This window comes from Rhinolophus hipposideros (assembly GCF_964194185.1).
Source record: "Rhinolophus hipposideros genome assembly, chromosome: 3".
In the NCBI taxonomy this organism is placed as follows: Eukaryota; Metazoa; Chordata; class Mammalia; order Chiroptera; family Rhinolophidae; genus Rhinolophus; species Rhinolophus hipposideros.
In genome coordinates this window covers 69,965,816-69,993,169 of record NC_138049.1, presented here as the reverse complement: position 1 = coordinate 69,993,169, position 27,354 = coordinate 69,965,816, and the positions used below count along the sequence as shown (strand labels likewise).

The following is a 27,354-nucleotide window of genomic DNA, read 5'->3' as shown; positions in this document are numbered from 1 at the left end:
GAACAGACTAAGACAAACAGTAGGTATAAAATTCAAAAGACCAGGTTCAAGTCCTGGTTTTCCTCCTTCCTGTGGGGCTGAAGTCACATACTCTCCCTGTCCCTATTTCTTAGCCTAGAAAGAAGCTCTAATAATAGCTATGTTAATTCCTGTCTTAGGTTGATGCAAGGCTGAAATGTGGTCATGCTGGGTAGAGTTTTAAAACTGTTAAGTTCTCAATGAATGGGAAAGTATTTTAATACAAATGGCACAGATTGTAGAAATTCTTTACATCTTCTGCAACAATACAATGAAACACTGCCTGAATTTAGTAAAAAGCACTACTAAGAAGCAGGTATTTTGCAGGCAAGAAAACCTTTTATTTTAAACCACAAATAGTCAGCAGGTGGCCACAACTATCCATGTTTCATTAAAATCACATAAACATAGGTACAAAAGCACCACTGATTATTGCTCTAGAAAAACTGCGTGAAAAATTCAAATACGCACAGTAAAAACACCACAGTATGCACAGGACTAAATTTTTAAAGCAAATGCATGGTATGCTGAATCAATTTTACACACAGCTTCCAATATTAAATTGGTATTTATTTTACTTAAGGATGATGGAAATTTTCAAAAAGCATGACTATGAGAAGGTAAAATGTCCATCCTTATATATTTTTGTATGCCAACTAGTAGAGTCCTAAAAAAATTAGCATTTACAAAATACTTGGTAAAAATAGCTTTTAAAAGTTGTCCCAAAGAGGTACATAAAATCAACCCCAATTTTCCATGACAATTCATTCTCCCTCGTTATCTACAGATTCAGTTTTCTGTGCCTGTGAAAAAGAAAGGGAAAAAAAAGGACGTAATTACTATTAAAACTACTACAAGCCAAAGAAAAGTCCACCCCATTAACACACACACTTTTGAACATTTGTTTTTTAGCAGTTCTACCACAAAACCTATTGCAACTCTGGGTGTAAAACAGACAAGGCAGGAATATATTATGCAAACACTCGGCTGCATTCATTGCTTTCTGCTTCTCAAATGACCACAGAAGCTTTACCTGCAAGCTCCCCCTGTTCAGAATAAAAAAACACCACATAATCTGATTCTAATCACTGCAAACATGCAGAATTTTCTACTGTACCCTTAACTCTGACTGTTTCAATCTGCCCCTTTACTGACAGGGTGCTGGGTGGGGTACCTCTGCAGGTTGAGACACTAACAGTTGAGCGATAGATGTGGATCTGCAATAACATTACAGGCGATGAAAAGAGACATTATGAACGTGCCATCTCCGGCTGAAGGATCGAGCAATTTCCTTTAAGACACTGATTCAATCAGTGGGAGGTATTTATGCAAAGTACCTCTTCAGCTTTAGTTTCACCATTTTCAGATGGTGCAGTACCTTCCTTTCCAGCTTCCTGCTTTTCCTCCTTCTTCCCTTTAGCACCTTTGCTAATCTTTGTTCCATGTTCTTTCTAACAGAGGATCAAAGCAGACAAACAGAGTATGTTAGACATGGTGTGATGGTAACTAAACTCAGTCAACCTCTGTCCAAACGCAAGGGAAAACACAACCATGGCCCACGCGGAGGCTTTTAGGCGAAAACGGGAACCCTGCTTTGCTGGGCATCAACTGAGTACACTGCATCTCTATGAAGAGGCACCAGGCTGCACTGGACCCTCCCTTCTGGGAAAACACGACGATTCCCTTCAGGTATTTGTTCTGTGGACCTCCTCTCTCCTCTCTCGTTGAAGTGAAAGCACTTCTGTTGTGAAGAGAACGGCAGAAGCAGTTGGTGACGAGGCAGAAGCCAGGGACAACCCAGCAAGTGAAAGACCTCACGTGGGACATGGGCTGGAGTGACTGGAAAGCTGAGAAAGTTTGAAAATCAAGGCCCATATCCTAACTTTAAGACCAAGCCACAAAAGTGAGCTCTCCTTCAGAAACACCTACTCCAACCATAATACACAATAGTTTCAAACAATTCCCAAAAAGAGACAATGTTCTGAAGGGCGGAGTGAAGAAAAGCGTTTCTTAATAATTCTGGGCTTTAGTTTCCTCCCCTGCAAAACGGGGTATTTGCACCTACCTCAGTGGAGTTGATGTGCAATGCAGGTTATGTGAGAAAAGCAATCAAAACAGGGTCTGGCATAGTATAAAGGCCACGGACATGTTTGCTGGTATTATCTGCTAGTATTAATCAGCATGTGATGATTACTAATCAGACTGGCCTACTAACACCAGTGATATGAAGTCAGAAGCCCCTTCCCCAGCTCCTCGAGCTGCTGGCAGCAGTACGGCCCAGGCCCACCCCTCCTGAGTTCATGAGGCAGCGATCAAACAGCCTTTGGACGTGAGGCTTCTCAGAGCAACATGCTCTGCCTTCACTTTGTTGACCGAATGGAAAACACATTCCTGGTAAAGCATAAAATGTGCTTTATGCGTTTTGAGAAAGCCTGTAGCAGTGCTAACAGTTTGCTAGTCAGTACATTTTGCCTGAATGATTAAATGTGATCTTTCCGGATGACTTTTGGATATGGAATTATAATTTATTCATTGTTTAAAAAACCAAAGATGGGGGGTGGGTGGGAGCACCTCTTACCTTAGCAGATGTTTTTCTTGGTTTAGGTTCAGGTTTTGGTGGAGCCGGTTTCTGCAGAGATAAATTATACAAATACTGTATACCCTCAGGACAAAAAAAAAAAAAAAAAAAAAAAGAAACACCACAAAAGACAATAGTCCATTTTGAATACGATCTTGTTCATTTAAAAAAATATTTCATTCTATTTTCAGCATCAGGTAACAGCATAAAGGCCTCTGCATTTCATAACTTATTTTCATCCTGGGTTCTCAAATGAACGGCAGGTGAGATTTAAAAACCAATTCATTATCTATCCCCCAGTCTAGAATAGCTCTCAGGGAACAGGTTTAAGCTTCTATCTCCAATGTCTCTGTACTTCCTTTTATCACAGCTCAGTAGCAAGAGGAATGACTCAGGCCCTCAGCCAAATGACTCAATGAATTTAGTCACACTGGCCTTTCCAACAGTCTAGAAATCACAGGCAAAGCCCATCCGGTAATGAAGACGGTTACCTGTGAAGCATTTCAAAATCATTTCCAAATTCTTCCGCCTCTGATGTAGATTTTAAGTTCTGTAGCAAGCATCTTCCTACTTTTATCGACTCCAATGCCAACTCAAGGTGAGAAGAATCTCTTACCCATCCAGACACTAGGCTCATTTGTCCCTAGTGCTTTTTATTAAGAACATGATTATAAAGATGAAATGTCCACTGTTAGCTCCCCAAGTTTAAGATTTTTCACAGATCTCATTAGTCAGAGACTACTAGGCAACTATTTTTCTGTTGCCTTTTGTGGTTGTCCTTCTCATTCTCATGAGCAGTTGCTGCGTGCCCTATGGACACGGTCCCCTCCACAGCGGGCTTCAGTCTTGGCCTGCTTCCCAGGGCCCTGAGACCAGGTGGAGACGCTGGGGAAGATAACCAGTTTACAGCTCTGGTTTCTTAGAGCTATTTTAGGGCAAATATTTCTTTCATGGATCTAGAAAAAAGTAAGTGTACATCTCTCCTGGCACTGGGGGAGAATGGTTTTTAAATAGAAAACACTGGCCAGGGTCTCCCCTGTGGAGAAAAATACATGTTCCTCCCCAATGCCTCTTGGTGGTTCAGGTTCATATTGAATCTGGCCCTTTTCATCAAGAGCATAAAGTAAAATTGTAGACAGTTCAATCCCAGAAGATTGGCTGTTAGACACGACCTTTCAAATAAAAAAAGAAAATTGAGCTTGAAAAGTAAGGAAAGTTTTTATTAATATTCTCACCACCTTAAATCTGCAGCCTGCATCCCAAATATAGCAGCTTGCATGGCTCCTAAATTTTCAGGATTTTAAAAATTTTATTTTGGGCTTTGATATACTATATTAACATAAACTTATTTTCTCGATTTTCAGCAAATAATTTCTTTGTATATTCTTTTCTATAAGACAGCTCTTCCCCTGCCCTCCCCCCCCACCCCCCCCAGCATTCACATATTTTGATGGGACAGGAAATGATGAGGTTCCAAGGTCTGTAATCCCGCGGCCTGAGGAGGCTTAGCCTCAGCATTCGGGCAATGATCTCAGTGAAAGGTGCTCACGTTGCTGGTTCCTGGTGCTCAGGAAGAGCTTTATTTTAAACTCTGATTTTCGTTTGACTTACAAGGTCTATACCCTGAATGGGCTAGAGAGCCATGGACTACAAGGCGTTTGGTATAATCTATAGTTAAGCCTAAAAAGAGTGAAAAGTAATTTCTGAACCATGTGAAAGTTACTAGTGAACAGAGCACACCATCTTTGAAGGGTTTTGACAGAATCTGGATTAACTGTGTACACACACAACTGCCCCTCCCAGATCTTACTCTTCCTAATGACTCTACATTGCTTCCTTAGGTTGGGACTCACGAGAAGCACAGGCTCACGCAACCCAAACTCAGTTACACTTCTGAACTTGTGACTGGTCCTAATACCTGTTTTTGCTTTGTTTCACTAAAACTGTGCCAGGCATATGGGTGTTGGCAGGGGATGAAATACATGTTTCCCTGTAGGGCAAAGCAGTTTGCAGCTCCTATACTATCTAGTATGGGGATATATGCTATTAGCCAAAAGGTTAATGCCATTCTCCCTTTATCTCACAGTGGGTAGTGTAGGCTGCAAGTATTTTAACCAAAATCTTCCCACCAGAGAGCCAGGCTGCCCTCCCTGGGCAGAATGGGGGCTGGTACAGAAGCAGGACAGCAGGGAGGGGCACCAGAGCCAGCAAGGAGCACACTCACTGCCAAGGCTTGGCCACATGGACCCATCCAGCTTTAACAGTCTAACCCTCATCTCTTCCCGGGGTCACCAAGTGACAAAGTGGAATCACTACTTTTTCAGATTCTCTAGTTCTGAAATGAAGCTAAAGCATATGGAGTCAGATAACTTTCAGAATTTTCTGACTGAAGTATGAGTCGTGGACAGAGATTCAGAATTCTTGTCCATGCCAGCACATCATATGTAGAACTGGGAGACTATATGACTTTGCTTAATGTAATTCTTTTGTTTCAGAGATCTCGCAATATCAAACATCTTCCTGCACTTCATATTTTTGGTAATGGGGCTGGCCACTGTTTTTCACCAACCGTCTAATCAAGGGAATTGCTTGGCAACAATGGTCGAAATGTGCTAGATATTGTGACCCACGTAATTTCCAAAAGGAAACAAAAACTCAAAGGAAATACTATCTTAATCTTCCTTCTGCTGCTTTGCTCTAGACAGAAGAACATCACAGGAACTAATACCAAAGGGGTTCTAAAGTACTCACCGCTGACAATCTGGCAGACCGCCTTGTGGGCTACAAAGAAAACAGAAAAATATACATATTGATTTTTAAAAATTCATTTTTAGTATCTTACTGTGTTTAAAAAATGTAATGTCTGACTCCCATCACCCTGTCCAGGTAAGCACAGTGAAACATTCCCCAAGTAACCCTAGGACCCTTATCAAGAGGAGGTGGTACTGAAGAGGTGTAGGCATATTGTTCAGAGAAATGGGCTCTCCTAATTAGGGATGTGGCCAATAAGGAAAGCATTTAGGCTCTGACCCAAACCATAATCTCTACTATTGTGATTAAAATTGACAGCAGGAACATTGAGGAGCTATTTAAAAACTAGTCTCCAGTCTGACTCTTGTTCCTTACAAACAGAAGTAAAGCTTGTAAGTTAATAAAAGAGATTTACATAATTGTGTAGAAACCAAAACAGCAGGAGTTCCCCACCTTGTTACTGTTAGAAAAGAGAATGACTACAAATCTTAGAGAAATGCTTCCTTTTACCTGTAACAAAATAAACACATTTATTTATCTACTAAATGCATATGTTTAAAGATTTAAATAGAGTAAAAAGTTCACCAATCTCTTTTAATTTGGAAGTACAGGAAATTTAGAGAGAAACTGTGTTGAGATTACTGTTTTTCAGGAAATCTTTTCTTCAATGATGTTGCAAGTTAGCAAATGAGATGGCAAAGAAATTTAATATAACAGAACTCTTCGAGGCATTTCAGAAATAGGCATACAGAATTGATATTCTACTTACCATCAGCAAAACATAGCTCTCCAAGGGGTTTCACATTCTAAAAGTACAACTGCCTTTTAAAAAAATTATTCCAGAAGTAAATACTCCATACTTTTGTGTGTTTTATTCACTGCTCTATCTCTAGTAGATTAGTGTGCCACCTAACATACAGTAGATACTTAATAATATTTGCTGAAAAAATGAACTCAAGCTTTTCCCTAATTCTTGTTGCTTTATGCAGACTTTGCCTCATTACAATAGCTTAACTGTTTCAAATAAGTTTTCAAAGAGGACCAGCAAAAATGATCAGTCACAGCCCATGCCATGATTGCAAGGAATCACGAAATTCGTAAAGCACTGTGCTTAGGTCAGTCTAGGTCAGTTGGTGAGGCCAAACTGGAAGAAATATTTCTTGCCATCTCCACATCTAAGAAATTCCTTGCTGAAAATAGCCACAGGAAGCTAGAATCATCTTTCTTTAAACTACAGAAGGAAATGAAGGGCCAGAGCCTTCATGAATAATCTTAACCTTGGGGTCTCAAGGAAAGATCAGAGCGAGACTTAAGGCCAGCTAACAGAATGTACCAAGACTAGGAGAGTGTGCAGGTTAAGTGGTGGCTGTGATACGAGTATAGTCACTGCACAGGTAAGGCTGCACGGCTTAGCGCACAGTAAGGGAGGAGCGCCCGTGTAAGATACTCCATAGGAAAACCACGGTGCCGGTGAGGATTATTGTGATGATGCACCCCCCAGTCGCTGGGAACCAGAACCCTAATTCTATGATGCCTTTCCCAGGATAGTTCAATGCCTGAATTGAGTATCACTGTAAGAAAAGGCAACGTTATCTGTTAAACTGCACGGCAAGTGGGTAACTTTTGCTTCTTCAATATGTTCTCAGAGCAGGGAGGAGCAAATGAGCACTTGCCAATTGTCAAACAGAGCTCAGCTTGGACGCTTCTGTGTGGCCTTAAGAACTACCCACACCATCTCACAAGTAAAGCACAGCCAGCACGAGTGCTCAGAAAGATACCCTCTGAGAGAAAAACTGGCAGACCCCACGCTAACGAGGGGTATACGGACCTTCTCTGAATCCCTCTCCACTTGGTGTCAATGTATGTGTACTATGTTGACTTTATCTCTCTGCTCACTGTCATCTGTCTCACGTCTGTAGCCCTCCTGCACATTTCTGTAGTTCCAATGCCTAGCAAGGCCCCTCAATAAATGTGGAGGTGGACAGAATGAGTAAGCACCAGAAATGCATACAGCGAGTGCAAACATGGAGAACATGCTAAAGCCACCACCTCATTTTATTGCATTTCGAAGATGACTGCACGTTCATCAACAACAAGGCAAGTGCTCTACTGGCAAAAGGATTACGACTCGCTGAAGGGTCCGGTGACGGTTAGCATTTTTTAGCTATAAAGTTTTTTAAAATTAAGGTATGTACATTGTTTTTATAGACATAATGCTATTGAATACTTCGTAGACTACAGTATAGTGCAAATGTAACTTTTACATGCACTGGGACACCAAAAAAGTTCATGTGACTTGCTTTATTGCGATACTCCTTTTACTGAGGTGTCTGGAAAACGTGCAATGTCTCCAAGGTATACCTGGACTCGGTTACTATCCAATTTGGAGCCTGAAAAAGGGCCTACATATATTAACCATTACTCATAACTGCCTCCTTATCTGCCAACTAGCTGTCCTTAGTAAACAATGAAGGACGCCAAATCAGGGGAAAAATTCGCCAACTCCTATGCACTTGCTCCTCTCCTCCCCATGTGCACACCCTGACATACCGAAGAGGCAAGGTGACGTCAGAGAGTCCTTTGGGATTTCCAGAGAGATAGTCCAACCAAACCACTGCCCTGCAGGGCCTGAAAGCTGTTCTAAGCCAAAGGATGCACAACCTTTTTAATAATTCGGGTCCAATACAAGAGTTTCAAAAGAAAAACCTAGGAAATTAATGCAAAAAACAAAGTTTGCCTCTAGGCTATCTAAACCAACTTGTCTCTAAAAAGCACATCTTCTACTGTAAAATCATTTTATGACTTCCTGCCTAACACTTACCAGCTCTTCTTTCTATGCTATAAAAAAAATAATTTTCTTAAAATTTTCTTTCCGGTAACCATCACAAGAGATTTTCTTTTTCACTGCAAACAGTGGAGTCTGAGATGTACCTTTCACTCAGTCAGAAGCATTGCTTATGAATGCAAGTGTGTACACCTTCCTGGAAAGTTCCATCAGCTTTCACAGCCTTAAAATCTATAAATGATTGGGCTATGTTTATTAGATATAAAATATATAGACTATTTTTTTTCCTCTTTGAAACACCAGAATATAAAATATTCTTTTGAGACTCAGGCTATTGGGCAGGACTACTATAAAAATAAATATAATGAGAATTTCTCTCATTTTGTTGATTGTGAAATCCTCAGGAAAAGTGGCCAAAAGAATGGTTCTCAGGCAAGAATTAGGTTTTTAGAATGACAGGTTACCAAGAGAGTTACAGAAACACTGTGGGGTTTGTCACTGTCATATACAGGTGCTGGATAATGGAAATTATTCAGTAAGCATTTATTGATTAGCTAATCATTCCCTGGGTTGGAGAAAATTCTGGTGAAGGCTACTCTGAAAGACATAGAGTCTTACTTTTAGCAAAAGCAATATGGAAGTCTGATCTTGCTATGTCAAAATCCACTGGGATAGAGATAGCTGGATTCAGGTAGAACCACTGGACTTTGCTGAATACTGCTTGAAACATATGGGTCATTCACTGGAATCTGAAATATGTTTATTTTTATGAGATTTCTTAATGCTCCTGAGCCTGACGATATACTTTCAAACAAAACCCAAAATTCAAGTTGCTTTTAATTCCCCCAAACAAATGAGGAACTAAATAGGAATGACCATTTTCGCACAACTGAGAGGTCTGAAAATATGTACAACAGAACTTTGGCTGGGGAATGGAAAAGGCAGAGAAAAAGCACTGGATAATCAGATTTTTATTATTACCACAAAGGGGTATAAGGACAGAGGATTTTGAATCAGGAGATTCAGATCTTTCCTGGTTGTGCAATTTAAGTTGTGACATGTGGGGAAAATTATATATTCCTCTGACAATATTGTTTGTATTAGTGAAGATGCCTATGTTATCGAAAAAAGCACTTCTCTGACATTCACTATTCCGTCTTGATTTATTTTTCTTCATAGCAAATGTCCAATTATTTCTCTCTCTCTCTCCCCTCACTAAAATGGACGCTCCATGAAGGCAGAGACCTTTGCTTCTTTTGTTCACTGCAGACCCTAGAATACTGCTTTTGCATCATAGATGGTCAGCACATTTCTGTCAAGGAATGAATCTGCTTTGCCCTCATTTCAGGGTTACTGTAAGGATCAGATAAAAATAATGAACGTGAAAGGGCTTTGTAAACTGCCGACTGTGATGACTATGTCATTTTGGTCATTTATTGTGCAAATACTAAACACTCTGCACCACGTGTCCTTCAAATATCATGGCAAGGACAGAGGATTATCAAAAGAGGATCCCCTTTGTAGGTGCACCTATTCACTTCAGTCAAGGTTGAGCATATTCAATGACATAACTAGAAAATTCAATCAATTCAGTGGAGGGAAAATCAACCAATACACAGTCTGACAATTCTTACCCTAAATCACCAGCTAACCAACTAACCTATTCACTTCTCAAACACTCGTGTTGATGTCCTAAAGACGTCTCACGAGTTTTAATCTGGTTTTAATTTAAATGACAGGTAGAGTCTTGTCTAGGAAAGATTTTTGTTACCAATAATATATAAAAAATAGAAATACAGGCATACCTCTCAGACTACCTCAATAAAGTAACTATCGTGGTAGAGTAAGTCACACAAATTTCTGGGTTCCTAGTCCACATAAAAGTTATGCTTACATTATTCTGTATTCTATTAAGTGTGCAATAGCATTACATCTATAAAAACCATGTACATACTTTAATTAAAAAACACTTCGTTGTTAAAAAATGCTAAACACCATCTGAGCCTTCAGCGGTTGCCACAAACCTTCAATGTGTAAAAAACACAAGCTATGTGAAGCAAAATAAAGTGAAGCACAATAAAACGAGGTTGCCTATAATATAAAAATATGTATAAGCAAAATTCTTTTACATGTACTCTAACCAGTTGGATTGCTTTTAGTGTAGAAGGATAGGAAAGCCTGTTTTCACTATCCAAGATCTATTGTGTGCAATGGTTTCTAGGTTTTCTGACTGACAGATCAATTTAAATAGCAATCCCTAAGGAGAAACTCAAATGCATTTTGTGTCCAAATCTAAAAAACATTAAGGTTCGTTATACTTACCCAACTGTCCTACAAATTTTATTTTTCCATTTTCAAGAAAATTCAAGCATTTATCGTTTTTTGGTTGGTTCTAGCATTTGTTTAGTGACTTGACTTTGGATTACAAACTTCACCTCCCAAAGTGTAAGACACTGAATGCTGTGTAAATGGATGGTGGGGACTAGGTTATAGTCAGTTTGGACTTTGCTGACTATATTAGTGAAGATGTCTGTTTTGCTTTTATTTTTTTATAGATTCTGTTAAAGGCTTTCCATTTGGCAGAATGAATTTCCTTGTACAAATCTTGTGTAGGGGTTTTGCTATCATGACAAACTCCACTGAATTATTAACCACAATATGAATCATGTTCATGATATTACCATGGAGGGGCAAATGCAAGCATCTCTTCGAGTTCCTCGCTTTTTTGGAGGTTTCTGTATTTTAATACAGAACTTCTTTAAGTTATTGTTTAATTATCCCAAACCCTGAGAATTTTTCTGACTTAAAAAAAACACAACTTTAGTATTTTGACATCTTGTGTATCCGTCCATAGTTTTTGACTTTAAAGATCACTTTGCTTAGGCAAATATTCAGAACCTAAAAAGTAATTTATAATTCACTTACTGGAGCAGAGAATTTATTAAATCAACAGTCTTTCATTTCTTTGCTGTGAAAGGCTGACTTTGTTCTCCTTGATGAATTTACCTATTATCTCACTTTTTGCCCAGAAGGAATTCTTAGTATCTGCTTTAACAAACATCAGGACCAACAGGTAGAAACATAAAACAACTTAGTAAATGGAAAATGCCTCATCGGTGAAACCAATTGAAATATACCTAGGCAAAGGCAGACTATACAGTGACACTTTTATTTCTGGTTTATGCAGTCTCAACAACCTTGTGTAGGAATAGTACTCATTCAGATGCAGACAATCATAACAATATGAAAAATTCCATTTAATAATTAAATACAGGATATCAAAGATACACTTACCTCCTGCTTAGTTACTTTGGATCCATCCTTGCCCTCTGTATTCTCTGGAGACTAGAAAGAAAGTATTTCAGTGAATTGTACTTAAATAGGAAAACACAGATTAGAGAGCGATTTTTTTAAAAAAGCTGTTTAAATTCTCTGGACCACAGAAACAAACAGATATTTTGTCAGGAAAAAGTAAATTTGTAAGAGGATATGTGTTTTATACACACACGCGCACGCGTATTTATCTGCATAACTGCTTCATTTTAAACCAGGAGTGGTGCAAGAACTGATATGAGTCCCTGTTTTCAATGTTCATTCACCCTAAGCAATTTTCATTCTTTGATGATTTCGTCACAAGTTGAAGAATAGGGTTCCTGCAGCAGCCAGTTTGATCCACCTGTATATTCCGGGCCCTTTGTTTTCCTGAGATGAGGGCAGGATGCTGGGAAAGACCAAGCCAACTGCAAAAGCATTATTTCATCCCCTACTTGCCTAGCTTTGATTTCTAGCTCATTTCTTCATATGACCTGACATATTTATCATAGATTACTATTTTTCCATTATCAACTCTAGCATCTCTGCCACATTCCCAGACTCCCAGGGACAGTGAAGCACCCTGCCACCCCAGCTGATTTGTTTCCTGATTTTCATCTAGCCCCTGGACAGCACCTGCCCACTCTCCTGACAGTTCAAACCTGACTCCTTTACGAGTTGCATACAACTTGAAAAACATACTTAGATTTGTACGCCACACTAATTACCCCAATATATTTTATAGGCTAAAGACAATAAGTAAGATTAAAACAAACTAATTAGAAAATTAAACTACTTAATAGAAGATATGAATAGAGTTCCCATGAGGGAAAAATACAAATAGCAAACTGACAGCACAGTGTTTGATTTAGCAAAATAAACCAGCTATGTGGTAATGCCTTATCTGACAAAATGAGAAAAAATATTAAAAGATCATAACACCCACTGGTGACACTGTATCTTAATACAATATTTTCGAAGTACAACCTGGCAATATGAAAAAGACATATATGACCCAGTAATTCCAATTTTGGAACCAGACTCAAAGACTCTACAAATAGTTTTATTTGTACTGTTTCCAATATTGGAATAACTGGAAATGACTTAGATGACCAGTAAATAATAGAGAAATGTTTAAGTAAATTAAGTAACTATTAATGCAATGGGATTAAAAATAGCCTACGTGACTACATAGAAAGTACACATTAAATAATACAAAATTTAAAAACTTGGTCAGAAGTTTATAAAGTCTTTGAGAAAGACAAAAGCTTTTCTTCAAGGCCAAGGACACAGTAAACCTTCTCTTCTGCCTGAGGAGAACCTTCTCTTCTTACGCTCAGTTTACCTCTCTCTAGAACCTTCCATGTCCATGGAGTTCTCTCTCTGGTTTCCCAAACCCACCACCAATTTCCCCTCCTCCATGGAAACTGCTCTATCGTGAAGGGAAACAGAGCTTCTCTTTTCTATTCCCCACTCTCTTGCACAGAATTGTCTGGTTCACAGATCTCGTGCTGTATCAGCTGAGTTAGAGATGGCAAAATCTGAGAAAGTCTGACTATATGAAGACAATCTGTAGATGGGCCATTCAGCATTGCTCACTTCCACGGCTACAAACTTGACCAGGGACAGTAGAAAAAATAATGAATTGTCACAGACTACTGAGAAATTAGCCCAGAATGCAACAAGGAGCAATAAAGAAATGAATAATGTGAAAGGGAGGTTAGGAGATTGAGTGGTTAACTGGAAAGGTCCACATATGCCTACTAGTCACTTAGGAAGCAAAGAAGAGAATTACTAGTAGGGAGGCAAAGACATACGGTTCCAAAAAGTCTTTAAAAGTATAGGCTCTCAGAGTTTTACTTCTAAGATTTTTAGTGACCAGTGCTACTGCTTTGTAACTTAAGTGAAGTTAGTTGAGAGCCTAGAGTATGTATGAAAGTCAAGTAACCATTTGCCAGCAGCAACATAACAAATCTAGTCTCAACTCCTGGGTTATCCATGCTAATGTGAAAAAGCTGGGAGTAAATATAACACTGCAAATAAACCAACAATCCTTTTAACCTGAGGAATGTATCACTTTGAGGTGATTTTTCTGATTTGCTGGCCAATATTTTAAAATTATTACTTATTATTTAAAATTAATTTACATTTTCTGTTACAAACCTAATACTGGAGAAAAGAAAGCAGTCCAACAATAAGCTGGTTAGCAGAGAAAAAGCATTCTACGACCAAAAAATCCAAATAACCCACCCAGAGAAAGGCTAAAATGCGTCTATAACTAACGCTATCACTCCTCTGCTAAAATTAACACATAACTCAACTATTTGATTAACATAACGTTAATTTCCCTCCACAAATGGGGGTGGGGTGGGGGGGCCTGTCCGGAAATTCTTATGTTTTTCAAATAACAGATTTCAGTTTAATTGAATTAAGTTCCATAAATTCAAATATTCTTATGACATATTTGAAATAGACACTAAAAATGTTATTCAAAGCCACAAACACCATTGTTTTACATTTGCATGGCTATTTTTCATTCATCCTGTAGGTGTATTTTGGGACTTTCCAGTAGTGCATTGCTTTTCAAAATAGTCTTTAAAAATCCACTACTTGGAATTGAGAGGTCATGTGCAGAGAAATAATCATGGAACAAATGTTAAATTTCTTTGCTCCCTCCTCCTTTGCTTGTGTCTATTAATTTCAACAGTTTCTATAAACCCCCATTGTTACTTATTAAGGTCATGTCAGGCTAGTGTGTTTTCCCAAAGTAATATTTTGTTGTTCAAGATAAAAGTAACTGAATAAGAACTCTGCTTTAAAAGATTTTAGATAAACTAAAATAATCAGTAAATCACTCTTTTCTGAGGGATTCTTTTAGGGAAAATATCTCACATTGTATTCAGGTAAGTAAAGAAAAAGCCATGTTCAAGTATGTTCAATGAAATTTTATTAGCATAAGTATACATAATTCAATAATGGGAGTATAACATTAATATGAAATAGTTTAAAATATTTTGCACATCTCTTTGGCCTGAGTTGCCTCTTTGACGAGTTACCCTCTTTCCATGCGGTTATGGTTTTATATGGAATAGGACCATGGAGGAAGCACCTGGATAAGGTCAGGAGCCTGCATTCCAACCTGCCCCTTCCTTATCTCACTCCCCAGGCCTAAGTTTCTTAAGAGTAAAACTAAGAGGATGGACATGAAGATGTCGCTAGCCTGACTTACACAGCTGCTCGTATATGTAATAATGACACTGTGGAAGTGTCACATGTGTATTATAGGGATGCCAGGTACTGGGGTCTTGGAAAAGAACAAGAGAGGAGACCGAGAGTCATCATCCCAACCCTAATCTTAATAAACATGTGTATTGTACTACGTGCAGGGCAATGATCTAAACCAGCCCATCCTCATCCCAGTCCCGTGAGGGTAAAAGAGCATCATGTCCATTTTACAAATGAGGAACTGAGCCCAGAGAGATTGAGTAAATCTGCCCAAGATGACCCAGCTGGTAATCTTGCTGGACGCTGGAAGAGCCGGGATTCACACCCAGAGGGCTGGCTCAGAGTTCAGTCTCTTAACCACTACACCACTCTAAGTGGTTTGTGTGTTTACCTACTTTCAAAACTGGGTGCAGATCTGGGATGCTAGAAGAACAAAGGCTTCCAGTTTGGGACATATTTTAATCTGTGAACCTAGCCAAGGAGCACGCAATACGTAAGGGAGTGTTTCCTGGTCCCCCGCATGCATGAGCCTCTTGGAATCACAATAAACAATTTCCCATTAAAAGTACTGTATGTTGAGATGCACATAAACTTACTATTCTGGTTTTTTAAACAGTTACATACAGAGATATAAGTATTGTTATCTCACTATTAAAACTAAATACAAAACACCAAATCATTTCTATAATTTTTATAGTATTTTACATTTTTCAATGTATTTGCACATTGTATTGATCTTCTCAACAGCACTGAGATACACAGGGGCCGTCTTAACATTCCCATCTCACAGATGAAGAATACAGGTTCAAAGAGGTCAAGTGACTTTGTCCGGGTAAGGAGTGGCGGGGTCCACACTAAACCCAAGGCTTCCAACCTTTACACCAGGGCTCTGAGAAGGATATTACCTTTGCCCAGTTCTGAATAACTTCCAGCAAATGGTAAACGCAGTTGTGATGTTCTTTGCATTTTTGCAAAACTAATCAGCTAGCTCTGATGTGATCGACAATTGACCACTAAAAGCGGGAATAAAATTAAAAATCGTACTGAGAAAAGGTAAAGGAAAGAAATGAGTAGACAGAAAGAATACAGTTTAAAAATGTATTATATGACATATATGTGGAACGTTAGGAGTCTTTAAAGTTTCACACTTTGATCACGTCAAATCTTTGGTATGTTTATCTCCCACATACAACATGCCTAATACTCACTACTCCCCACAATGTAGAATTTAAGTAATTCCGTCTAGTATTGTAAAAAACCATAGCTTACACCCAAAAAGAAAAGAAAGAGAGAGGGACGGAAGAGAAAAAGGAAATTTAAAAAATACCTCTCAGGGTGGACTTTGTTTTTACCTTTGTATGGGGTCAAAATAATCAAGATATAATTTTAAAATAATTATCACTTTATGCCTTTAAAAAATAACATTTTAAATAAAATTAATCAATTGGCAATCCAGAACACTGAAATAAAAATCCATCGAATAGATTTTCCAAGCCATAAAGCTTTTATTATTCGATGAGCTCCAAAAACAAAAGGACCTGCTCATTTTTTAATTCCAATGCCTAAGTAATGGTGACTTAATACTTACATTACAATCTCTGTATAATATATATACAAGTGTATTTACATGTTCCTGGTCATAGGGGAGTATCCCTATTATTCTACATATAAAAATTAATGAAGACAACATATCTTTGAAATAATAAATCCAGCAGTTCATGGTGGAGTTTGAGAAAATAAGAAGTCTTAGACTCTTAGTACTCAAAAATAACAATACTTGAGTGAGGAAATTGTGTATGTATACCTTCTATATGACTCTACAGTCCAGCAGTTACTGAAATACCCACAAGGTTCCATGATAATATGCTTCCCCCAGAAGCAGAGGCCTGCACCGAGGCCCGCCTTATGGCGTGATCACAGATAATAATGACTCGTTGAGTAACTTTCTCGGACCGGCACCTAGAAGCAATGGCATCAGCCTATATCTTAATAAAGACAACATTTTAAACAAATCATCATGTTTACAAAATTCTTGATTCTTCCTTGTTTCATTCATTGGGCACCTTTACTGAAGCAAAAATACATAAGGTTATTAGAAATATAGACATTTATGGGAAGTATTATGGTGTAATAGTTGTGAGCAAAATTCTTGTGTAATAGAGGGCTGGGTTAGAATTCCTGGTTCTATCACTGCCTGGCTGGGTGACCCAAGGGAAATTCCTTAATCTCACAGATCCCAATATTCTCACTGTGTTAGAGAAAAGCCGAGGGCTCAGTGGTTAAGAGCACAGGTTCTGGAGCCAGACTGCCAGGACTGCAACCCCAGCTTGGACATTCACTGTCACTGGCACTGCCTTCTGCAAAATGGCAGTGTGAAGAGTACATACCTTACTGGAAGGTTGAGAGAATTCAGTTCATAATGCAAAGTGCTCAGAACACTGCCTAAGTCATAGAAAACCACCTAAACATCATTTACTGTGGCTGTCAGTATCATTATCTGTGATATGAGGATAGCCTCATCGAACTGGGAGAATAAAATGAAACTACACCATACTACTTCCCACATATATTTCTAATAACCTCACATATTTTTATTAAAACCAAGGTACCTAATGAATATAAAGCACATAGCTCAGGTCTGGTACATCCAAGCATTCAATAAATAGCAGCTATTTAAATAGTAATAAATATATTTATATGCTGTTGATAAAAGTTTTTCTTAAAATATTACATTTTAGAGGCAATTTTTAAATTTAAAACCATTTTCTCTATTTCCCTACTTCTGAATATGCATACTATTTACATTATGTGTGAGGGAATATGCATTTGCCTTGGACATATATGTATGGCCCTGTTTCTGGACATGTCCACAAGATACTAGACTCAATAAAAATCTTGACTAGGAACCAATATGTGATTCAACTGAATTCTTCTAAGAAGACAATGAAATGTACAATAAATAGTCAGTGAAAAAAATAATTCAACTTTGATTTTGTTTGTTATTTTCAACACTGATTTTTAAATGACTCAGGAGATTAACACCATATTTCGACATACTAGGTGCTCTGAAAGCAGACAGCTTAAATGGCATTTATTTCAATCACCATTTCCAAACTGTAACCTGCAGGAAAGTGAAATATATTTAACTTTGGTGTAAACAAAAGGAGTGTTTCAGGGAGAAAATATAGGAAAAGAGAATCACTTGATAATTGATTTGCCAAGGTAATTTTAATGTTATATGGAGATATTTTTAAATACATTTTTTTTCTGTAAGTAAAATCAACCATGTAAAAATGCACCACATTAAAGCTTATGTTCTTTCAAAAGCACTACATTTGTTAGTTGGTTACTGAACATTTATTCCTAATTGCAGTTAATTAGACATCCAGGGTGAGATATTCTTGCTCCCTATCCACTGCAATTTGTCCTCCTACAAAATGGAGGCCTGGTGCTTACTATAAGCCTGTTATTTCAATGTAGTTCTCTTATTAAAAATATTATCGTCACAATAATTAATATCCATTGACTGTTTTACACATGCCCGGCACTTTGCTAAGAACTCTGCATTTACCATTTTGTTTAATTCCTCAAACAACCCAATGAAGTAGAACATAATTTTATACTGGTTTTACAGACATGGAAACTGAGTCTCAGAGAATTAGGAACTTAGAAGTTTCTGGAAAAGTTAACTGCCTTAAACCATACAGCTAGTAAACAGTAAATCCAGACCAAATTGGACTATCTCCACAAGTATATGAAATAATTTAATTTGTATTTTCTTATCTTGAAAACAATTTATTCATGCATTCATTCAACAAATAGTTACAGTACCTGTACTAGGTGATATGCGGGATTAAAAAAAAGGATCAGAGCCATCAAAGACTTCATGCTTCATGGAATTAGGATTACGAAGTTAATTCAAAACGAGGTCATCAAATAACATGTGTTAACTTAGAAACAGTGCTAGACAACCACCTTTAAAACACAAGAGAGAGGTTAAAAGAAAGGCATTGGGACCAAGAAGTCACTGAATCTTTACTAATGAGGAAGGATGGCTACTGTATACAATCTAATCTAGATTGTAGTAACAGGCCTTGAATTTAACTTTCTCATACTGCAAAGAAAGCAACACTTCACAGAAAGACCAATGATATCACCTTTAGCAACAAACTAGGACCTTAAGATAAAAAAAAAAAAAGAGAGAGAGAGCTATAACCCTTAATCCTTTTAACCAAAGAACTTTTGGTCAGTGTGTTTTTTTGGACATTCAGTCTGGCCAAACCTTTAAATGCTCTGTAGCTCATAGTTTTTCTTGTGGCTTATTATCACTTCTTGTCATGAATTATAAATACTTGCATATGTATATTATCTACCATAAATCTATAAAATAAGGACATTTACTCATTCACTTCCAAAAGGGTTGAAAAAACAATAATTCACTTACGCACCCATGGTGATGGTACCTTGCATGAAGGTAATGCTCAATAAATGTTTATTTCACATGGATTGAGTGACTGAATAAAATGAACAACCCTGCCATTCTGGAGTCTTTACTCAAATAGAGGTTCCATATCAATATTAACTCAATTGAAGTCTGTAAGTATTTATAGATGACATACTACATGTCAGGCCCTTTCATATTCAGACAGAGAAAAACTCAAAATGGTTAAGATGGCAATTCTCCCCAAATTGATTTATAGATTTAATTCAATCCTTATCAAAATCATACCAGGCATTTTAGTAGCAATTTACAAGCTGATCCTAAAATTTATATGAAAATGCAAAGAATGTAATAGCCAAAACAATTTTGAAAAAGAACAAAGTGGAAAATTGACATTACCTGATATCAGATCTTTTTACAAAACCATAGTAACCAAGATAATGTGGTATTAATGTAAGAACAGATATACAGATAATGGAAAACAATTTAGAGCCCCCAAATAAACCTTTACATTTATGATGAATTGATTTTCAGCAAAGGTACCTAGACAATTCAGTGGAAATAGGACTGTCTTTTCAACAACTGATGCTGGGACAACTAGATATCCATAAGCCAAAAAATAAAAAAATAAAATAAATAAACCTTTCTCACACTCGACTCAAAATTAACTCAAAATGGATCACAGACCTAAATATAAAAGTTCTAGAAGAAAATATCTGTGACCTTGGATTAAGCAAAGATTTAAAACTTTTGTTCTTCAAAAGACAGTTTTTTTAAAAAAGCCACAGACAGCAAGAAAACACCCAAAAATCATATATTTGACAAAGGACTTGTATCCAGAAAATATAAAGAACTCTTACAACTCAATAATAAGACAAATATTCCAACTAAAAAATGGGCAAAGTGTCTGCATAGACATTTCAAACTAAGATATATTGTGCTAGTAAACATATGAAAAGATGCTCAATATCATTAGTTATTATGGAAATGTAAATTAAATTCATTAGAATGGGTATAGCAAAAAAACTAACAACACTAAGTATGAGCAAGCGGGTGGAGCAACTGGAACTCTCATGCATTTAGAATACAATCACTTTGGCAAACAATTTGGAAGTTCTTTAAAACGTTAGAGACTTTCATACCACCCACCAGTTCCACCTTTAGGAAACTTCCCAAGAGAAATCAAAACAAGTCCATTAAATACTTATATACAAATATTCATGGCAGCATTATTTATAATTGAAAACTGGAACAATCCAAATGTTCACCAACTTGTGAAAAGATAAACAAAAAGCAGTATATCCATTCAATGGAGTATTATTGGGCAATAAAAAAGATTGAAGTACTGATACATGCCGTATATGCACAGACCTCAAAAACATTGTGCTGAGTGAAAGAAATCAGACGCAAAAGACTACATATTGCTTGATTCCTTTTATATAAAGTTTCCAGAAAAGGCAAACCTATGGAGACGTTAGTGGTTCTTTGGACCGGGGTGGGAGTAAGGACTGGCTGCAAACATAAAAGACCTTTTTGGAGTGATGGAAATGGTTTAAAACTGGATTATGGTAATGTTACACAACTGTAAATTTATCAAAAATCATTGATTTGTATACTCTGAATAGATGAATGGACCAGATGGTAGGTAGAGCATACCTCAATAAAGCTTTTAAAAAAATTTTTTTTAAAGGAAATAATACTCCCAACCACATTACTTGAAAGTACCACTCAGCAATGGGTACTTTCAATCTTCTTTTAAAACCAGATTAGTTGTAAAAAAATCACATCCCATTATTTTTAATAATATACATTTCTTTGGTTTCTCGTACAATTAAACATTTCCATCTATTTGAGTCTGTTATATCTCTTATAAGGATATACATCTTTTCCATAAGGACGTGTGATGCTCTTTATACTTTTAAAATAGCAAAGTTTCTTCAGTGATGGATGGTACAAATATTTTTACCAGTTTTTTATAAGTTTTTAAAATTTTAAGTGGGTTTTCTTGCCATATTAAAATAGTCTTTTCACGTAGTCAAATGTATCTGCATTTTTATTTATGGAGTCTGTCTCTGATTATGATTTGTGATTTCCCTTGTGTTAAGCCCAACACTATTGGGCCTTTACATTTTATGAAAAGAGAGAAAACCTAATTTCATATTTCAAAGCTAGTAGGAGACAGCCGTTTTCTTCCCCTTAAACTTTTAAGTGTAAAGAAACACTAGTGTTTACATCCTAAATTCATGGAAAATTGCCTCTTTAGAGAATTTCTGATGTGACACTGGACATTTCCAATAGTTCTACTGATGAGGAACTGTAAAAATAAAATGAAGAATGTGAAGATGTGTTTACTGTTGCTAATCATGCCAGGACTATGAATCTAGGCCTCCCTGGCCGATGCCTCCGTGTAGATCAGACCATCACCTAACAACGTGACCACTGCAGGCATTTGTGGATGTTTTACCAGAACAGTGCAGAACTGTCGCAAATTGTCCCACCACCGAGTCCATGAACATTATCATTTTCCCTGCTATTCCACTCACTATTAATGGGTGGTGACCCACTGACTCACAACCCATTAGGTATTAAATATAGGAAACAACTTTATTTTAATCTCACAAACTCAGAAAGAGATTTTATGCTGACTCCTCCCGGATGAGTGCTGTACTCTTTCAAAAAATATTGTACAAAATATGCAATTGTACAAAAATATGTTTTAATGTAACTATGACCATCACATACAGAGATACAGATAAAACTCACCAAGAAATGACTAAGAAAATAGGAACACTTTACATTAATGTGCATATTATGGCCTTTAAGTTGTATAACTGAGGGCTTGGTCATGTTAAGATACAATCTGAAGAGGCATTCAAATGCCTGATAACAGAGAATGACTTTGTTTTCGTCTTATCCACATTTTCAAGAACAGCCCAAATTCAACCTTCTTTCCTTATCTATCTTACAGCTTTAGAATCTATATTATACATTCTGGAACATATACACAGGCTTAATATTATTCAGTTGTTTTATATCTGCTACTCTTTATCACATCGGTGAATGTAAGTTTCATGAGTGCAAATTTTGTATTCCTATGGCAATAAAGCAATGTAGGATTACAGATGTTTTTATTATTTTATTTAAAAAAATTTTAATTATATTTTCATTCCAAATGTTTTATTATTAATACCTCTTCTTATTCTGCAGAACAGCCTAAAGAGGTGCTCATTAAATAACTTCTTGATTTCTGGGAAAAGGTGAAAAAAGGGGCAAAGATAGTAAAAAGTATTGTGGGGGCACTTTTAAAACTTATTATAACATAGAACAGGCAGTCCTTTAGTCAAGAAAAATATTGTGGACTACTACATAAATGTTTTAGCAGTTATCCCAGCTTTACAGATCTCCAAGAACTATGAACAAATTGTATCCAGTTCTTTTCTTTTCATCTAGGCAGGGTTTACCTAATGACAATGGTTTCCAATGTAAGTTCCAGTGAACTCCAGGATTCCACGTGGCACCTTTAAGGTTTGAATGATGGATGGGATGGCCATGGTAGCCATGTTTAATTTGCAGCTGTTCCCGTCCAGGTCTTTGGGCTCCAGGTATAAATGAAAAGCCTTCCTATTAATCAAGAAGTTTGTCATCTCTGAAGAACACTCTGATGTCCTGAGGGATGACACACAGGTGTACACAGGTCTGCCCCTAATACCAGGATGCCTGGCTAGCTTCTCCATGGGGGCTCCCTGCCTACCAGAAAAATAAAACAATAATCAAAAGCCAATTCTTCTACTGTTCTTCTTCCCTTCTATTTCCTTAAGAGAAGTGGACAGTGAGGTAAAATAAAAGTAATGGTGTCACCAACCCTGGCTCTTGAGCAATAAGGTTTCTACCACATCAAGGTCCATCATACATAAAGGGATCATACACATCTAACCTACTGTTCATCTAAATTTGTTAACAATTCCAAAGAAAAGAGATGGCCGCAATTAACTCTGTAATCCATTTCTTGATGATTAGTTCCTTTGACTCTATTAGAATTCCCAACCTCAGATAAAATGCTAAAAATGGTGGCATCGTTTTAATACCCTCTTTCTAGTACAAGAGGGCTAGAAAAAACAATATTTTCATAAAAATTACGTTTAAATAAGAAACCTCAAGTATTAGTACTCTCAATATGCCATCCATCTTCCTTGTCTGGGAGTCTCTTTGGATTTCCTAAATTCTTCTTGACCCACCCAGTCCTAAATGAAGAGAATGAGTAAATAGTGCTGGAAGGTAAGGACTTTGGACCCATTGCATCTAGTTAAATCTTTGCTATTAGCTACTGGTTGCTAAGATGTTGGGTAATTCGTGTCTGCAAGCCCCACATTCAATGGCGATAACGCGTCTCAAGGTGTTCTGAGGATTAAATGAGATAATTAACGCAAGTCAAACTCTTCCCACAGTAAGAAGCACACGGTATGTGCACGAATTCTAAGGTTTTCAAAAACTGTTTTAATTATTGTTTTCGTAAAACATGGAGTAGAGTCAAGTTTCCATCAAATTCTTAAGATACGAAGGCTCAAGCTCTTCTGTATTTTTAAAAATTCAATATAGTAAAGCAATACATTCACTTACACGCACACAAATCACTCCACCGTCTTAAACTGATAGAGCAGGAGAGCGTTTGTAATTTTGCTTCACATTCAATACCCTCTCCGGTTGACACTTGAAAAGAAACCTTGGGGCAGGCAGTGGGAGGGCGCAAAGCATTTTCTCAGGAACAGCGGCCACCCATCGGTTTTCTCCGGGTGGAGGAAAAGCTTCCCTTCCCTCCCTGGGACAATGACAAGTCGCAGCTGGACTCGGAGAGAAACAGGCGTTCTCCTAAGAGATACTTGGCATTTGGCGACTGCGCGGAAGGGGACATAATAGTCCGCAAGGAGCGGAAGATGAGACCAACGTGACTCCAGTTCGCTCTGAACGCCGAGGTGCGGAGAGCGCGGAGCCCGCCTTCCGCGACTGCGGGTGGGTCTGGGTCGCCGGCGTAGCTCGGGAGGCCCCGGCCCGCGGCAGCCACCGTGGGCGCCCCGGGCGCGGGGCGGCTCGCACGCCGCCGACTCCGCCGCTCCCGCCGCGAACGGCCCGGCAGGTCCGGCCGCCCGGGCCCCGCCTGCGCAGCCCCAGCCGTGATTGACACTAGAGTTGGTACATACGGGTCTGCAGCGGATGCGAGCAGGGGGGTGAGCGCTATTTTAAACATGGCTTTCCTTCTCCCTTAGCCTCCGAGCCATCGCGGCGCACCCAGCCGTGGGCACGGCCCGCACGGGAATGAACGCAACATCTGCCCGACTTATTTGTTTTTTTTCGGTATCCCTAGGCACGTACTTGTGTTCCTCCTCTCTTTGGTTTCCCTCCCCACTAATCAAAACCTGGCAATTTGCAGAGGAAACTCCCCTCCTAAAAGGGGGCATGGAGAGCGCTTTTGCTTCTGGTTGGAGGTGGAAACCATTCCAAAGAGAATGAGTTCAAAAAAGAGGGAAAGCCGCGTCGCTGGACAGAGAGTGACACTCAGAGATCGATGAGGACCGAGGGAGGGAGAGGAGTAAGAAATGTCTGCCAACCAGCATCTGAAAGCAGCGTGGAGAGCAAAGAGATTCACAATCACCGAGTTACTAACGAGCGCATTCCGCGCAAGCCATAGCACTGACAAGATCTGCCGTGAGCACAATTTGAAGGCCTTTGAAAGAAAATTTTTTTTTTTTTGGTAAGACTTACCTTTCTCTTCGGCATAATGACTATGTTCGTGCAGCTAAAAAAGTAAAGCAACGGGTTGGAACTGCTGGCTCCGACGCTGGCTGTTGCCGCCGCCGCCGCTGCAGCTCCTCACGCGCGGGGCACTGCCTCTCCGACCTGCACCTCCCGTGGCTCCCTCCAGGGGCCCTCTACTCTCTCGCCTCCCTGCTCCTCCAATGAGGAGCGCCGGCAGCCGACCGCGAGGCCCCATTGGCTGCGGCAACGTTCTAAATTCCACGAGGACACGCCCATCTCTGCGCGCTCACTACGCACTCTTGCAGTTTCCACTTCACCGAAAAATCTCCCTGGCGACTGAGCATGCCCAGTTCAAATACCGTAGTATCCCCCAAGCCACAAGATCTTGGGGTTTCATTGTTTTGCTGCTCCCTCTTTGGATTGTATCGGTGTGGGCCTTCATAGGGAGGAAAAAGAATAAGGATGGACATATTAACTTTATAATATAAATGTATGCACAGCAGACACTATATGTTTGCTACTATTAAGCCTTGTAATATATAAATGTTATATGATGGAGACCTGTAAGAGTGGGAAGTACTCTGTTCTGGAGGAGTTCTTGGTTTTCCCTTCTAGATACCTGGTGGTATCTAATGATATCCCTAAAATTGCTTGGCTTTGCTTTCCTGAAATCTGGATTACAAATCACTCACTAATCCAGCCTATTTCAATTTAGGCTTGAAGATGAATACTATATATATATTACAGAAATTAGTAAAATAATAAACAAGGTTGAAACAGATTATTTTATATTACAAGAACACTTCTGAATTTATTTTATGAGATCAGTTTTATCCGGATACCAAAACCAGTGAAAGACCTCAAAAGAAAAGAGAGCTAAGACAAATATCCTTCATAAACATAGACAAAAAATCTTGAACAAAATTTTAGTAACTGAAACACATTTAAACTAAAAACCCATTACACAACCGATTTAGTAAATGAAACAACATTTAAGAGGATATTACATCATGACAGTGCAGTTTATCTTGGGAATGCAAAGTTGGTTTAATATATGAAAGTCATCCAATGTAATTCACCATATTGAATTCCTTTATTCATAATGAATAAAGGAAAAAAATATGATAATTTCAACAGATACAGGAAAAGCACTAGTGAATGGGTACACAAATTGTGGTAAACATACAGTGGAATACTACTCAGCAATAAAAAGGAACAAAATAATCCTAGATGGATGAATGTCAAAAAACAACATGCTGCATGAAAGAAGTCAAATACAAAAAGGCACACTGAATAATTTCATTCATGTGAAATTATAGAAAAAGCAAAATTAATCAAGGTTAGTTTCATAATCATATTAGAAGGTAAAAGCTCACATCACAGGAAAGTATATTGAAGCCTACTAGTGCATATATGGCCAAGTCCACTTTGGTCACACAGAGGCTGCAAATATGAATAAAACCATGTTATAAATTCATCTTAATGCTTAATTTTTTTCTTTATTAATTTCAAAATAATGAATTGGTATCCTAGCAAACTCCAGAAGTGGTCAAAGACTTTCTTTTCTGTAATATCTTAAGGAACTCATAGATTTTATATGTTTGGTGTGCTTCAATCTATTGCCATTATTAATATATGTATGTGTGTGTGTGTGTATATACATGTACATATGTATATACACACACATATTGCTCATACTGCCCCAATATGAGAGTCTTTTCAAGTTAGTACCTATGTCCTTTTGACATGACCCCAATTGCATTTGATGGATTCCTTGCATTCTGGCATTCAGTGGATTATACTTGAAACAACTGGGATAAAACCAGTTCTTTGTTTTAGAACTGGATAGAAACTTACAGAAAGAGGTTAATACTTTACCCATAAAAATAATATTTATAATGAAATTGTCTTGGAAGATAATTGATTTGCAAAGTGCTTGATGGTTTGAAAAAAAAGTGAAGACATGTTTCAATAAGATATATGTGGGAAGAGTGCTGAGTAGCACTTAAAATTTGGGTTGAATTGTTGTTTTTCTTTATGGAGATAAAAAGGTGTCACAACAAAGGTGGGGCTAGGGTAAATTTCTTTTTCCCTTCTGTGATGAAAAGTGACTCACAAAATTGACTTCTTTAGTTGATATTTTTCAAGTCTAAACAATCAACAACAGCAAACAAAATTGTGAATGTTTTTACGGCACATAGTAAAATGGTTGCAGTGAAAATGAAGCTTGCTAGTTGGATAAAGAAAGGTGATTGTAGAAATCTTGGGTCATTTAGTCCTCTTATTACATTTATGAGTGATGAAAAGAAGAGCTTTTGATTGTAAAATAAATAACAGCATCAGTTCTCTATCCTTGGAAGTGGATTGCCTGAGCAGGACACTAGGGAATGGAGGGCTCTCCCTTTACTGTCAGTAGATTTCAAGGTCTGGGAAAATAAGCACAGACCTCTTCTGGAAGCCCTGAAGGTTAGAGGAGTAGGCAAAGAGAATGAT

General features: G+C 38.0%; 1 protein-coding gene across 4 annotated transcripts; it reads right to left on the bottom strand.

Annotated features, from left to right (window-relative positions):
• Positions 1–386: 386 nt before the first annotated feature.
• HMGN3 (high mobility group nucleosomal binding domain 3) lies at positions 387–25,036 on the bottom strand. 4 transcript variants are annotated; one of them, XR_013993100.1, is made up of 6 exons: positions 24,868–25,036; positions 11,427–11,477; positions 5,348–5,377; positions 2,597–2,647; positions 1,193–1,469; positions 387–821 (listed from the first exon to the last, which is right to left on the bottom strand). XR_013993100.1 is itself a non-coding variant. In XM_081044662.1 (6 exons), the coding sequence occupies exons 1-6, from the start codon at positions 24,880–24,882 to the stop codon at positions 783–785; spliced, it is 300 nt and encodes a 99-aa protein (XP_080900788.1). In that variant the 5' UTR covers positions 24,883–25,036; the 3' UTR covers positions 387–782. The 4 variants fall into 4 exon arrangements, 3 of the variants coding, with proteins under 3 accessions (XP_080900788.1, XP_080900789.1, XP_080900790.1); XM_081044662.1 differs by having other exon boundaries at positions 1,356–1,469; XM_081044663.1 differs by having other exon boundaries at positions 1,397–1,469.
• Positions 25,037–27,354: the final 2,318 nt, after the last annotated feature.